The sequence below is a fragment of the Vipera berus genome (genome assembly GCF_964194415.1).
Source record: "Vipera berus genome assembly, chromosome: 1".
In the NCBI taxonomy this organism is placed as follows: Eukaryota; Metazoa; Chordata; class Lepidosauria; order Squamata; family Viperidae; genus Vipera; species Vipera berus.
The window spans coordinates 135,403,327-135,419,652 of NC_138202.1; the positions used below are offsets into that span (position 1 = coordinate 135,403,327).

Consider the following 16,326-nt stretch of genomic DNA (forward strand, 5'->3'; position numbering starts at 1 on the left):
TGTATTTAGCATGAAAATTGATGAATATAGAAAATTAAGAATCAAAGACTCCTTCCTTCCTTTCTCCCTCCCTCCCTTCTTTAATTTGTAATTTCCAATTTTCTCTTAGGGACATAATTTAAGAAACTAAGCTATCTTTGTGAAAATCCCCTTGGTAAAATGCAGCAGATATATTTTTCTTATCTATCCTCTATTATATTAGGAAAACAAATATTGTGAATTTTTGTTTTGTTTCACAACTGTGGACTTCTATAAATGAAAAAGGCTGCTATTTTTTTTACATCAATGCTATATTCAACAATTTCCTAATGTATTATGCACTTTTCAACTCTCCTGCCTGGAGTGTCTAAGCACTTGTTTAGTTTGAGCAGTGCTACCAGGTAAGGCAGCCACTTCAGCCACAAAGGAAAAATAATAATAATATAGTATATAGAAAAGCTCACTTCAAAGCTACAGCCAGGCACCCTCACCAAATGCACGAGAAGAAGCTTAGCTATCCATATATTATTTATATACCTTACACTAAGCATTAAATTTCATCCATTTCACATACTGCGTTTTTATTGTAATCTCCTCTTATGTAAGGAAAGAATGTCTGAAGCATGAATACAGAGAAAACATATAGAAGTGGAAGGCAATGATCTTTTGATGACTCCCTCCCACAGAATTCCTGTGAGATATGGAAATGTCAATCTTACCAGGCCTGAAGCAGGCCTGTAATGGGCACACAAGCTATAATAGGTAATGAATATGACTACAAGCTATGCAGCCCAAAGAAAAAGAGCAAAGAGGAAATAGTAACATAGAAGTGGGTTCAAAGATTTATTTTGTAAACAGTCTTACATGGCTGAATGGAAGCCATGAAAAAAGGTAGCCTATCTTAATTAGGAAATTTCAATAATCTAGCTTTATGTACGTATCAAGAAGGTCAATTTGGTACTACAAAAGGTATATCTTTGTTCCACCTTACACAATTTGCCAGTGGCAGAACAGGAATAATTTAAGTGATGATTAAATTTTGATGTTGAACAGTTATTAATGCATGTTGCCTTCCAACAAAGGCACTGCATTTCATAAAGTTTTAAAAAATTGGTCCCAACAGCTACAGAGGGTTACCAAACAGTAATGTTCACTTGTTTGGACAGGAACGTGTCAAAGGAGCCTTAGAATGGGATCTTTAAGGGCAGGCAAAACCAAATATTATAAAGCTCCCATACCCTCAGAAATGTGCCTCATGCTTATCCTTTACTAAACATCTGCAGAAGACCAATGGCAACTAGGAAAGTGCTTTTGTGGAAATACTCACTATCCGCTGTCCCATGGACGATTAACAAATTTCCTTCCTTAAAGCCATGAATATTGTGTAATACGCTGGATGCCTTTTGGAAAGAAGAAAACATGCACCATCTGTGATTGATCTGCATTTCAATTACCTCTGGCACCCCATCTAGAACCACAGTATCTCTTACTCACTTGGTAAGCATTTTCTTCCTTAAATGGATTGCCCAGGTATCTTTCTGAAAAGGCAGATGCTGTATATAGGAAACAGGAAAACTTAATAGCTATTAAATTGCTTTTGGAGGAACGTACTAACATGAATGGCCAATTATATTTAAGCTCTGCTACGGAACCCAGTGGAGATGAGATGCAGACTATCCTTAGCAGAAAACAAAATCTTCTGGCTCATTATCCAGCATGATCCCATTTGAAGCCTTCTGAAAGAAATCCATCCAATCAGCAGGCAAAGCGGGGAGCAACATGCAGAAATCTTGATTACATCTGGCTTTGTTATGGGGCAGCCATTGGTATGTGATGTGGAAAAGTGGAAATGCACTAAGGGCACTACCCCATTTTAAGTGCAGATTTATTTATTTATGCTAAACCTGATTGTGCTTTTTTTAAGTAGGGGCTTTCTGAATGAACTGCCTACATTCATTATATTATATAGTGTCTCAGTTGTAATAAAGAAAGGGAAAACGAGCTATCTGAGGAACAAACAGAATGACACAATTGCACTCACCATACAGTCGCATGTCTGTAATTGGTGCAATCACAGCTCCACACTTGAAAAGATTTTCGTTGGACTTCAGAATCATTGATGCAAGGTAACCTCCATAACCCTAGGAAATAACTGATGTGAGTTATAATGTGCTCATTATTGCCTTGATAAGACTATTCTTTCTTATACATGTCCACAGCTTTTATATCTATTTCTATGCTTTCTCTTATGCTTCTGTAGGCATAGATCAAAAGTTGATTTTAAAAAATGGCAGAAGATGCTTTGCTTCAGTATACAGTTTGAAGAATGTCCAATAATATTCTGCATGCTACTGAAATGCTTGTACACCATTATTAAACATACACAAGAGAAATTACTATAGCTCTTTAATCATTTTCATTAATGTAGAGTACTACAAAGCTGCTCTTGATAAATCCTGTTTAGGCAATCAGAAATGGTCATACAGCCCTGAGTCTAATTTCAAAACTTTGTACCAGTGAGCAAAATAATCTCTTTCCTTCAGCAGCCTACTGGTAGGAAGCAAAAAACAGGAAAGTGGAAATGAAAAAAAATCCTTTGTAAAAGTATTTAACCTCATTCATTTTCCTCCTTGACAGTATCAATATATCACCACAAATATGTGAGTGCTACTGAAACAATAATCACATGCCTCTTGCTTTTGATTCATAGAACTATGATGCTATTGGGTTGCTAAAGTTGTACATGGAAATTCAGAGCAGAGTGAGCTTAATCCAACCTTAAATATGACTAGGACAATCCATTTAACTAGGCAGGTCACTGCCGACGAAACAGGGGCCGGAGGGCAATGGGCACGAGTGGCCATAGAAATGAGCCGATGTAGGCCACGAGGGCTCCTGCTGGACAGGACTGTCGGTGCCACCGTGGCAAGGCATGGCAGGTATTGGAGCGTGGGAGGCCTAGCTGCAGCGGTCTGAGGTAAGCGGGAGCATGGCGCAGCCCCATCCCCCCTAGCCCCGCCTTAGCTTGATTTTTATGCATGCACCTCTCCCCACATCATGCAACCAGATGGTGGGATGGAGTGGGCGGGGTCTTAACTAGGGCTTATTTTGGGGGTCAGGCTTATATTAGGCGCATGGATAGAAATCAAGCTAGGGCTTATTTTCAGGGAAACACTGTAGGTGAAGAAGGAACAAGAACAGAGTTGTAATCATTGAATGAGCTGTAAATAAGAAGGACATAAAGAGTACTCTTCCCCCTCTTATAACTTAAAGAAGTAAATATCAGCATCTGAGAACTTGGTGGTGAAGGTTGAGAAACTAAGATACAATCACATGGCAGTAAAAATCTTTTTTGCTAAAAATGAAATCATTTGTCTGGCTCATCTATTTATGCCAGAGGCAACAACATAGAACAAATGACAGACTAACTAAGGATATCATGCACAGATGGTAGAAAAAGGGGTTTATACTTAGAGCACATTGGGCTGCAAGTGACTATGCATGTAAAATATGAATTTAATAGGACATTTAATAGCAAACTACTGCTACATTTTTCCAAGCCATTAATTTTGTACAAAATACCAAAGGAAATGTAATTGCCCAAATCCTCTGTATTGGGGCTATAAAGAGTGTGATTCTGGATGCACACAGGTACACATAGAGCTTAAGGGCTCCCCTCAATTCTAAAGATTGTTTGTGGACAATGGCTGATCCTGGGAAAAGATGCAGCAACTTTAAGGTAACCCTGAAAAATGCTGCCTATGCACATATATACAGTCTGAACTGTGCAGGGTACCAATAGTTATATATTGTGGGGTTCTATGTGTTTTTAATACTTGTAAACATTGCCATTAAAATTTGCTGAAATATTTTGTTTGTATTCATTTATGCATGATATACAGTATCTGGCCATATGACACGCATAAGAATCTGCTAGCATCACAGCCTAAAAACACAATAAAATATAAAATAATGGATATTCAATTGTAATCAACTTGGGAAAAATTATAACTGATAAGAAATGTTCTGAATACTGAAGGGAACCTAAGCTTAAATAAGAACAGGCGAGAACTCGATTTAAGAGAGATGACTTGACATACCAGATGGAATATCATAAGACCAAACATTTGTCTAAATATAGTTAAAACAATAGTTAAATCTTGGAAATGAAAGGATTTTACAGTAAGAGAAATGTGATCTATAAGTAGTATAGTATTTCTTTCTTTTTTCTTTCTTTTTTATGATATGGGAAATGTAAACATATTGGGATGACTTAAACATATGAAATATTTTGGATATTTACATGTAATCAATTTTGAGAAAAATATAACTTGACAAGAAATGTTTTTTTTTTATTTATTTTTTATTTTAATCCCATTTATATCCCGCCCTTCTCCGAAGACTCAGGGCGGCTTACAATTTAAGCACAAACCAATGTGCTTAGCAATAGCAATAGCAATAATTTTGACTACTGAGGGGAAACTAAGCTTAAATAAGAGTTCTGAAAACAGGACCTATAGTGATTTACATCACTATACATTTACATACAGTTGCAAATGCAAGTGCAAAATAAGCTGATTAGAAAAGATATTACATACTGATGTCATTGTTAAATATTAGAAAAATGTTTACATTTAAATCTGTATGTATTGACAGTATTAAGAACTATATTTGCTTAATGTTGGTAAAAGGAGAACCTATTGGAAGAAGAGAGGACCAAGGAAAAGTATTTCTAGTTAATATGTTGATTATGAAAGTATAGAAATTAACTACTATTCACTGTTGTTAAGTATATGAACCCAGACAACACATTGTTTACTAAGCACTAAAGATTGTCATTCTAAACAATCAATAAAAGGTAAAAGGTAAAGGTTCCTCCGCACATGTGTGCTAGTCGTTTCCGACTCTAGGGGCCGGTGCTCATCTCCGTTTCAAAGCCGAAGAGCCAGCGCTTGTCCGAGGACGTCTCTGTGGTCATGTGGCCAGCATGACTAGACACCAAAGGCGCACGGAACGCTGTTACCTTCCCACCATAGTGGTCCCTATTTTTCTACTTGCATTTTTTTATGTGCTTTCGAACTGCTAGGTTGGCAGAAGCTGGGACGAGTAACAGGCGCTCACTCTGCTATGCGGCACTCGGGATTCAACCCGCCAAACTGCCAACCTTCTGATCGACAAGCTCAGCGTCCTAACCCACTGAGCCACCGCGTCCCTTTTAAACAATCAATAAAATATAATAAAAAATATAAAATAACACAAAACAAAGCATAAAACATTCAAATAGTTCTCAGCTTAAATGGCAATTTTGACTGGAAACTGCTGTCGTTAATGGATGGTTATAACTCAAGGACCACTTATAATAGACATGGGGAGGGAAACCATCAAAACACACAACTTAACTCCATTGTACCCACCATTAAAAGGAACCAATTTAGCTCAGCCAATTTAGCTCTATGCCTGGGGACACAACCATTTTTCAGAGATTGCATGGAAGAAAGGCAAGATGAGTAGCATACAGGTCTCTGAACAGGTATTGCTCCAAAGAACAGGTGCCACAATATTGAAGTCTATTTCAAGAGTGCCATTTAACTGATGGGATCTGGAAGAGGCAGACACTATAGAAGAAAGATGATTCCTATGCCATGTAGGGCTTTATAGGTAATAACCAGCATCCTGAATTGCACCCAGAAGCCAATTGGAAACTAACACAACTTCATAGCAGAGGTATTACATGGGTCTAATGAGGCTTGCTTATCATTGCTCATGCTGCTACATTCTGAACTAGCTGTAGTTTCTGGATCAAAAACATGCTACAATAATCTAATCACAAGTTGATCATAACATGAGTGACTATAGGGAGAGCCTCTTGATCCAGAAATGGGCACAACTGATACACTAGCTCAATCTGTGCAAAAGCCTTTTGATCAGTAACTGCCACCTGCTTTTGCACAAGTCTCAATCAGAGCAGTGTGACCCTATTCACAGCTAAAATGGAAAATGCCCAGAACTGGGAGGACCAAATATCCAAAGCCATCTGGTCTTGCTGGGTCTGAGTTACATATTAATCCGGAAAATAGAGTTGAATGCCTTTAATCAAGGTTTTACTTTTGGCTCTGCATAGTTAGTAAGATATACTTTACAGTACCCTATCAAGATGGAAAGGGATTTTGAAAGTTGGGAAGAATAGGTAGAAACTAAAAAGAAACATATACAAATGCAAATTTCTACATAAGAAAAAAAAAGAATCAAAAGTATAAATTTAGGACTGAGGGGAAAATACTAAAGAGAAATTCATGTAAAAGTGATTTATATGTGTTGATGAATCATAGCTTGAATGAATGAAACCCTTCAAACAAAACGAAATACTAATTCAATTCTAGGTTTCACCAAGAGTACTAGTGCAATATTGCTATCCAAACAAGTTGTAATTTCTTTTTAATCTGCATTAGTAAGGTCACAACTAAAATACTGCATGCAGTTCAGGGCATTACATTTTAAGAATGACACTGACAAACTGGACCATGTTCAAGGGAGAACAATCAGTAGGATAAACAGCTTAAAGGGAATTAAAAGAAAAAAAGAGGAATGGTTGAAGGCCTGTAGAAAAATCCAGGATAGTGATCTTCAAATATGTAGAAAGTAGAACATAATTATTCAGAGCAGTTTAAAAAGACAAGACAAAAAACATTTTAATAAATTACAAAGAATTTTGTAATATTTGCTCCTCTTCCATTTCATCTTTTAGATGCTGTCGATCCATAGAGGCAGATATCATTGTTGACATTGTTAATATTAATTACTGATTCCATTTTTCAAAAAGATATCCTTCAAAATTTCCAGATTTTGCATCATTCTGTAACTGTCAGACAAATTTATGTGTTCTCTTCTCCTTTAATTGAAATCATTAGTTCCCTCAAGTGTCTTTTTAATATCTTATTTTTTTAAAAAAAATATCCTAACAAAATCATTTATTTTATTTTATTTTATTTTATTTTATTTTATTTTTATTTTAATCCCATTTATATCCCGCCCTTCTCCGAAGACTCAGGGCGGCTTACAATCTAAGCACAAATCAAATGTGCTTAGCAATAGCCTTCATTCTGTGTATATGCCTGCTTATTAGGGCTTTCGCCCCACTGGGTCCTTCCCATGGGAAACATTCTTTATAATTAATTCCAAAATCTTAAATTCATCTTTCAAAAACCAAAGTTTTAATCAACGCTTTTTAAAACAAACAAACAAACAAACAAACAAACAAACAAACAAACAAAAAGCTTGTATGTTAAAATGTTCTTTCATTAGGGCCTGAAGGCAGACTAACACTGTCTTTTCAGATTTGGTGATCCAAAGATTTCTAAAAGCTGAAAAGTAGATAAAAAGCAATTTACAAATGTGATTAGAAAAGGAAATATGTGAACATAGTGTACTTTTAAAGTCACCTGTAACGTATTGGGATTTTACTTGAACTGTTTCATGTGTTTGTTTGAATGCTGCTTAAGGTTGCTGAATTGGTGAGTCTGTGTAACGGTCACTGACTAGCCAGATTTGCTGTCTCCAAGAAGATCATTGGATGATTTGGAGCAGGAATGGGTTCCTTTAAACCTATTGGCCACTGCCTAGTGGCCAACTGTATAAGTAGCTGAGCAGAAGCCTCTGTTTCAGTTCTGTTCCTGTTGCCTCAATAAAGCAATGTTCCTGTTTGCAACCTCTCATCTCGCTTACTGCCTCCAAAGTACCGGCTGCACAACACTGGAGACGAAGGTGGGATGCTGCTTCTTTGAAAGAGCTGAAAGCCACTATGGGGTGAGGCCAGCACATCGCCTGGCAGGGACTGTGTTCCCCCTCCTCGGTTGGCCTAGCAAGCCACGCTAGCGACCACCCACCCTGTGGTCCAGTCCCAGGGCCTACAAAGAAGCAGCAGCAAGAGGCAACGCGAGACCCGAGCCACGAAAACTTCATACTATGTAGAAGGTCAGAAAGCTCAAGGAATTTGACATCACTCACCCAGAGAGATGGTCGTCCTACATTTCAAGAGTAGAGAACTACCTCCGTGCAAACCAAGTCACGGAAGATGGCCTGAAGGCCGCAACACTTCTCTGTGTCTGCTGGCCTGCAACGTTCGACATCGTGGAGAACTTAGTACACCGGCATAGCTGGAGTCCGTTACTTACGCAGACCTGAAGAAATGGCTCGGTGACCATTTCCAACCGAAGCTATCAGTGAAAGCATGGAGGCATGCCTTCGAACAACGAATACAACCCGGCGAGATGGTCACAGAATTCATCGCTGCATTGAGACAAGATTCAATGGCACCAAGAGAAGGAACTGAAGCCCCCTTACAAGGCAGTTCCCTTCCTTTCGTGTTTGGGCTGTGGCAGCCGCCACCAATGAGTGAACTGCCAATTCTGGACAGCCACGTGTTGGGCCTGCAGAAAATCCGGCCACATCGCAGCCATCTGTAGAGGTCGCCAGAAGGACCTCCAGTCAGACAACCCAATCAGGAGAGGTAACAGGGCCCCAGGGCAGCATAGGGTTCTGCTCTAGTCACCGGAGCATTTGCCACACTGGAGCTCACCACCCCTTAAACCAAAACTTCGCCTTCACATCGAGCTGCAAGGCATTCCTTGCAGGATGGAACTGGACACTGGTTCAGCTGTATCCATTATTTCCCTGGAAACTTTCCGGTTCGTGTGCAACTGCAGCAAGAGATGGTCCAAGCTTAGGACATCAGACATCATTCTAACTGACTTCCAGAATTCCCGAGTAGCCGGCAAAGGCAAGGCCACCTTGGCCGTCAAATTCAATGGGTCTTCAGGGACCCTAGATGTGATTGTGGTGGAGGGCCAGAGAATGAGCTTAATAGGGCTTGATTGGTTTGATGCACTGGGCATTCAAATAACCGGGACCCACTGGACACAAGCGGCGAACTTGGTGTCAGTATGTGAGGAATTTGCAGATGTTTTTGACACAAGCCTGGGAGACTACAAGGGCCCTCCGATACCCTTTAAGCTTGATCCTGCTATAACGCCTATTAGGATCAAGCCCTGTAGAGTACCATTTGCACTAAAACACAAAATCGATTCAGAGCTGGACAAGCTAGTCAGTCAGGGGGTACTACAGCCCATAGATAGGGGTGAATGGGAAACTCCCATTGTCATGCCACTTAAGGCCACCAGGGAGGTCAGGATTTGTGCTGATTACAAGTGCACCATTAATCGGGCACTACAGCAGCATGCATACCCGGTGCCAGTCATTAGCCACATTTTGGCATCGCTACAAGGGGGTACTGTGTTTGCTAAGTTAGATTTGGCACAGGCCTATCAGCAGTTACCTGTGGATGAGGCCACAGCAGCTGCACAAACAATTGTGAAACATAGGGGGGCTTTTAAGGTCAAATGCCTTCAATTTGAGGTTAGCGTAGCACCAGAAATCTTCCAGGGAGTTATGGAGTGTATGCTCAAGGGCATTTCAGGGGACTGCCACTATTTTGACAATGTGCTCATTGCCGGTGAGTCCACTGACCTTGCAAGGAGGCTCAAAGCCATCCTTCAACGGTTCCGCACAGCAGGGCTCAAACTGAAAAGGGACAACTGTAAAATTAGGGTCTCTTTCACTGAGTTCTTGGGATTCCGTATTGATGCTGAAGACATTCATCATGCGGAGTCCAAGCTGAAGGAAATTCAGCTGGAACCAAGCCCCAGATCCAAGGGAGAGCTCCAGGCATTCCTGGGTCTCCTGAATTTTTACCAGGCATACCTGCCTAACAGTGACAGAGCCGTTACACCAGAACAACCCTTGGAAGTGGACCAAGGTTCACAAAAATAGCTTTAAGGCAGTAAAGTCACTACTGTCCTCAAATTCAGTGCTTACGCACTTTAATGAAACATTACCTGTATGCGTTGCGTGTGACGCATCCCCTTATGGGGTGGGGGCTGTTCTAAGACACTTGTCTAGTGATGGGACTCAAGTCCCCATTGCCTACTACTCAAGGACATTGTCCTCAGCTGAGCACAATTATGCTCAGATTGACAAAGAGGCCCTGGCCATCGTGGCCGGGTTGAAGAAATTCCATGATGACTTGTATGGCAGGAAGTTCACAGTCTTCACTAACCACAAGCCCTTGTTGGTGTTATTTACCACAGATAGGCAGATGCCTCAAATACTGTCCCCTAGAATTTTAAGATGGTCCATTTTCATGTCAGCCTACAGCTACAGGCTGGTTCACAAACTCGGCAAAGACATGGACCACACAGACGGCCTTAGCAGGTTGCCATTGCCACATGTGGCGCCTGATCTGGCTCCAGCAGCTCGCATCTTGTCAATTCAGGATTTGCCTGAGTTTCCCCTCCATTCTGGGGATGTAGCTGCAGAAACTGCCGCAGACAAGGTTTTAAGTAGAGTGTTGTCTTGGATTCACACCAGGTGGCTTGAAAATAGCCCTGGACCAGAGTTCCAGAGATATTTCACATGTAGACATGAGCTTTCAGCTCACAAAGGCTGCATCTTATGGAGGAGCAGGGTTATTGTCCCCAGTTCATTAAGGCACCATGTGCTTCAGTCTCTGCATGAGGGCCATCCAGGCATAGTCCGGATGAAGGCATTGGCACAGAGCTACCTATGGTGGCCAGGGTTAAATAAGGCTATCGAAGCCCAAGTACACAGGTGTTACACGTGTCCACAGTGCAGACCAGAAATGCCACAGGACCCTGTCCACCGGTGGGAGGAGACTCATACACTGTGGTCAAGGATTCACACTGACTTCGCTGGGCCCTTCCAAGGACAGCTGTTTTTGATAGTGGTAGACAGCCACTCTAAATGGTTGGAAATAATTCCTATATTTACTATGACTACCGCTAGGTCCATCCAGGTGCTTAGGAAGCTTTTTGCCACACACAGGCTGCCGGATGTCGTAGTCTCGGACAATAGGGCACAGCAGCAAAATTTCTGGCCTTCTTGAGGACTAACCTCATAAGGCATGCAAACTTGGCTCCCTTTCACCCCTTGACTAATGGGCAGGCTGAACGTATGGTGCGTATGACAAAGGAGTCACTCAAGCACATTGTGACTGGGGATTGGCACCATAGGCTGGCTGATGTTTTGCTTTGCCAGCACACTAAGCCTTGCACAGCAACAGGCAAGAGCCCAGCAGAGCTTCTCTGGGAGAGAAGACTGAGTGGGTAGCAACAGACACTGCATGCCCAAAGGCTCCAAGGGGGTTGCAAGTGGGTGATGGGGTGTGGGCTCGGAACTATGGGCATGGGAACTTGTGGGTGCTGGGTAAAATTGTCAAAATTTTGGGAGTTCTTTCTTATGAGGTGGCTATGGATGGGGGGGTGAGTTGTTCGCCGCCATATTGATCAGCTGAGGAAGTGTTTTGCAGAACGGCCACAAAGCAAGGACCTCACAACAGGTCTGCAACTAGAGCCGGCAACCAGCAGCCTAACAGAGCAGTTCACACACTGTGAGGACTCAGTCAGTCAATACAATGGGGAGGTGGCCATAGATGGACTCAGTCCGGGAGTGCAACATGGGTCTTCTGACGGGGAAAGTCAACCCAAACAAGGCAGCAGCCTTGCTGACACAGCAAGCTTTGGTTTGGGCTGACCAGGAATGGCCAGCCAAAGGAACTCGAGTCAATCCGACTCACGTGAACTTAAGAGCCCTGGTCTACCCAGTCCGGCAGGCAAGCTGGTAGACCGGGAGTTGCCTGGATCCCCCAGGTGTTCTGAATGGTTGTGTAGACCACCACAATATTTACAAGATTATATTCTTAAATAATGTATGTACATTCTAGGAGGGAAGGGTGTAATGTATTGGGATTTTACTTGAAGTGTTTCATGCATCTGTTTGAAAGCCGGTTAAGGTTGCTGAAATGGTGTGTCTGTGTAACAGTCACTGACTAGCCAGACTTGCTGTCTCCAAGAAGATCATTGGATGATTTGAAATGGGAATGGGTTCCTTTAAACCTATTGGCCACTGCCTAGTGGCCAACTGTATAAGTAGCTACACAGAAGCCTCTGTTTCAATTCTGTTCCTGTTTGCAACCTCTCATCTCACTTATTGCCTCCAAAGAACCGGCTACACAACAGCACCAATCACGGTTTGAGCAAGATTGCTATCTCCTTGTCTCTGAAGCTCAAAACCCACTGGAGACCACACTGTCTTGTAGGCTTCTCATGAGGAGCAATTATTTGGAGCATGTATGACAACCTCACATCCTCTTTTTGTCTGGAGAGTTTCCAAGAGCTGGTTGTCTCATGACTCTGTATTCATTGGCTCCATTTTTTTTCAGAGCTGTGTTCAATCTGCCTTTTCTTCTTCCAGAAATCCCATTACTTTCTAAAAAACAGTTTTTTAGAATCTGACCTTTATAGCACACAGCGACAACATAAAGTATGTATAGTTGTTAGTACAGAAATCTGCTAAGATAGCCAAAACCAAACATAACACTTCCCATCCCTGTCTGGCATTTGTTTCCTGATATTTTGAACCAGGATTCTCAAGTAGATTTTGTGCCAAATTCAGACTAAATTAATCCAAATAATTAGATTCATTTAAGAAAACTTGAAATTAAAAGCAGAGTATCACCAAAATTATTTTTTCCTATAATTACTTGAAGCTAATCAAATAAATAAATGGTAAAAGCTTCAGAAATGTATCACATTCTATTGACAGATTGCAACATCTTGTTCATTTAATAAAATTACCTTTCCAAAGATGCTCAGTCTGTTACCATCAATAAATGATTGCTTCAGCAAGTATCTGTAATAGAGAGGGTATATTAAAAAAAAATCACGCTTGAGCAATGTTTTTTTTTCTGTATGAAAAAAAATGTGTTTGTCTACTTGTCTGTCTTCTACCTATCCACCTACTTTTCGCCCTGCTGCACTGGAGTACAAAGTACTTCTTGATTGAATTAGACTGCTAAATTGTTGTTATCTTCAAAACTGTGAATCCCCTCATATAAGACATTAATCAGATATGGCATGGAAAGATTTTTTTTTAAAAAAAATAATTAAATAGCTATTTTGACCCTAGGTAACTGCAATGACTATCCCAGCATGGGATTCAATTAAAATATAATAAAACCATAAAGTATTGCAGTACATTGAGTGTATTCATATGTTTTATTAAGCTAGAATTAAGCTAGCATGCACTGTTTGAATCTGCTTAGGTCCTCCCTGTAGCAAGCACAAAAGAGCTTTTTTGATATTAGTATTCTCCTGGTGCAGTCCACGCTCATAATCCCTTGGGACAGAGAACAAGATTACTTGGCAAATTAATCCTACTTTTTTAACACTGCAAATGGTACACCCCCTTCACAACATCTGAGGCAGGAGGTTAGTTTAAAGATCAAACCTGCTAAATGCTTTGCGTGTATTCTGTCCTCCAAGGAATGTCTTGGAATTGAGAAGGTGTAATAAGGGACTACTTAATATAAGGCTAGCTACGATAAATCCAAAAATTAAGTTTGACAGATGAAGAGAGTGCCTATAGTGCAGAAATGTGTAACCACTGTTTTTAAATCACGTGTAATTATTCAATTCATATTTCTGTATGCAGGACTAGGGCTAATACTCATGTATGTTCTAAAAAATAAAAAATAAAAAAAAATTGTCAAAGGACAGCGATCACAACTAACAATAAATCATTTTTAGGCACTAAAATCATGTAGTTTCAGCTTTGTTGCAGCAGAACCAATATCATATGTTTGATAATAGATCATCTATTCATTATACCTATAGGATTTAGAAGTACTTTATTGTATTTCAGTAATATACAACATCTGGAATGCATTCCATATCATGCAATACTTTTCTAGTAAAAATGTCAATTAGTTACTGTAGACTAGTCAGACCAGGAGTGTCAAACTGCTGCCCGCGGGCCCAATGCATCATAGTAAAACCACACCCACCCCATTGCCAGCAATGGCAAAAAAGTCACGATAGGTTGCAACATGTCACATGACGTGGCGAGTTTGACACCCCTGAGTTAGACTAAATCTAAAAGCAGATTTGATGCTATATTGATCTTTATTCCTCTTAAACAGTGCATGAATTCCATTAACTCAATACAGTGCAGATATAAAACATAATGCATTTCTATCTGTCATAACAAAAGAATTTTTAAAAATGGATAAAATTTGGCACATACGTACTCTACTGCTGCTATCTGATCCTTCACTTCCACTGATCCTAGTGAATGGTGAACCTCTTGCAAAATCTTGAGTCCTTGAAATCCACTTCCTCTTCCATCAAACTGAGCTATGACAACATTATCAGAGTTGACAAGCACAGAATCCCAGTCAATGTGAAACTTATCTGTAACCAACTGACTGCCTGGAGCTTCATCACTGTAAATACCAAAATACCAGAGACAAAGAAAATTGATAATACAATACATCTTCAAATTCTTTAATAATTTTTGTAATCTAAATTATGGAGAAATAATTAGATAATCCTTCCAAAATGCTATTTATTCCATAGCATCACATTGACCACTGCTTATCCCTGATGGGAAAAGTAAAGAAAAAAAAAGTTGTTAAACTATACAGAAATAAATGGTTGAGGTTAACATGGCATTAACTAATCTTATAGCTGGAAAAATATAATTTTTTTGTTTTGTCTTTGGTGCTTTGGACAAAGCTCACAAGACTTGAGTCAAAGACCAAGGAATTTAACTTTCAAGCAAACATGGCTTTACTTCCTTATAGTAGAAAGGGAATTAATGCATAAAAATGGAAGGGGTATAAAAACTGGAAATAACATCTAGGGAACATTCATAGTTGAGTAGTATTGGGGGAAAGTAAGATAGCAATCCTAATGAAGTTAATTAATAGTGTAGGATCCAATCTGGGACATAAGTGGTGGACCACAGGTGGTGACTGACCCAGATTAGATCCTGTAACATTATCCTGGGATATGTACATTCCCCTTCATTCTTAATTTATGTCCTATGATGTTTTCAGATAAGCTATAGTTTGGCCAGTCATATTTTGCTTTATACTAGCATGTGGATGGTCAAGCAAGCAAAGAAAAAAAAGTCTGTTTATAATCTACTTAAAATGGCACATTGATTAGTAAACCATATTGTGCAGCGGCAACCAAAAAAGCTAATACAATCGTGGGTTGTATAAACAGAGGCATAGAATCAAGATCACACAAAGTATTAGTACCACTTTATAAAGCTCTAGTAAGACCACACCTCAAATACTGCAGCCAATTTTGGTCATCATATCACAAAAAAGATGTTGAGAGTTTGGAAAAAATTCAGAGAAGGGCAACTAAGACGATCGAAAGCCTGGAGACCAAAACATACAAAGAACTGCTTCAGGACTTGGGTTTGGCTAGTCCAAAGAAAAGCAGTATTCCAGTATCTAGGGGCTGCCACAAGGCAGAGGGGGCCAAGTTATTCACCAGAGCACCAGAGGGAAGAATGAGAAACAATGGTTGGAAACTGATCAAAGAGTGAAGCAACCTGGAATTAAGGAGAAACTTCCTGACAGTGAGGACAATCAACCAGTGGAATAGCTTATCCCCAGAAATTGTGGGCACTCCATCACTGGAAATTTTCAAGAAGAAACTGGACAATCACCTGTCTGAGATGGTACAAGTTCTCCTGCTTGAGCAGGGGGCTGGACTAGAAGTCCAAGGTCCCTTCCAGCAATGTTGTGTTCTGCTCTGCTCTGCTCTGCTCTACTCTACTCTACTCTACTCTACTCTACTCTACTCTACTCTGCTCTGCTCTGCTCTACTCTACTCTACTCTACTCTACTCTACTCTACTCTACTCTACTCTACTCTACTCTACTCTATTCTATTCTATTCTATTCTATTCTATTCTATTCTATTCTATTCTATTCTATTCTATTCTATTCTATTCTATTCCAGTTGTGTATGTTCTCAGAACTACTGCATACGTGATGTAAAATTAGCATTGGGCTATGTATGAATGATTTGTGCAGTTTCCTGGCTGGATCTTCATATCTCATACATGTGCATATGGTATGCATAATCATTGCATAGCATCTTCTGTACAAGATTAAGAGACCACAGGTAAACCCTCAAGGATTTTTCACATATTCTATAGCTCTGTCTCACAAACCCATCCTGAATTTTGTTCATCATGCAAGACTAAATTGGGAAAGAGGATTTCAGAGGGGAAGAGGCTTAAAATGGAGACAAAATTAGTGTAAATGTATTCTTTTCCTTTAGAAAGGCTCAATGCTAAATTGTTGGGGTTCAAATTAATATTTTTAAATGAACATCTGGGTCTAAAGAGTTGTAATATTTAATATTCAGGGACACATTTATTTATATATATATATATATATATATATATATATATA

At 40.0% G+C, this 16,326-nt stretch overlaps 1 protein-coding gene across 4 annotated transcripts in view; it reads right to left on the bottom strand.

Annotated features, from left to right (window-relative positions):
* Window positions 1-16,326, bottom strand: part of DPP10 (dipeptidyl peptidase like 10) — a 420,223-nt gene that overhangs the window by 4,394 nt on the left and 399,503 nt on the right. For 2 of the 4 annotated variants that reach the window (XM_081326184.1, XM_081326186.1), the window contains 5 exons: window positions 14,138-14,332; window positions 12,687-12,741; window positions 2,021-2,120; window positions 1,474-1,532; window positions 1,307-1,379 (listed from right to left, as the gene is read on the bottom strand). In XM_081326184.1, coding sequence (XP_081182310.1) covers window positions 1,307-1,379; window positions 1,474-1,532; window positions 2,021-2,120; window positions 12,687-12,741; window positions 14,138-14,332 — 482 coding nt within the window. Of the gene's footprint in view, window positions 1-1,306; window positions 1,380-1,473; window positions 1,533-2,020; window positions 2,121-12,686; window positions 12,742-14,133; window positions 14,333-16,326 lie in introns of those variants that run through there. The other 2 variants (XM_081326185.1, XR_014026226.1) reach the window with 2 other exon arrangements.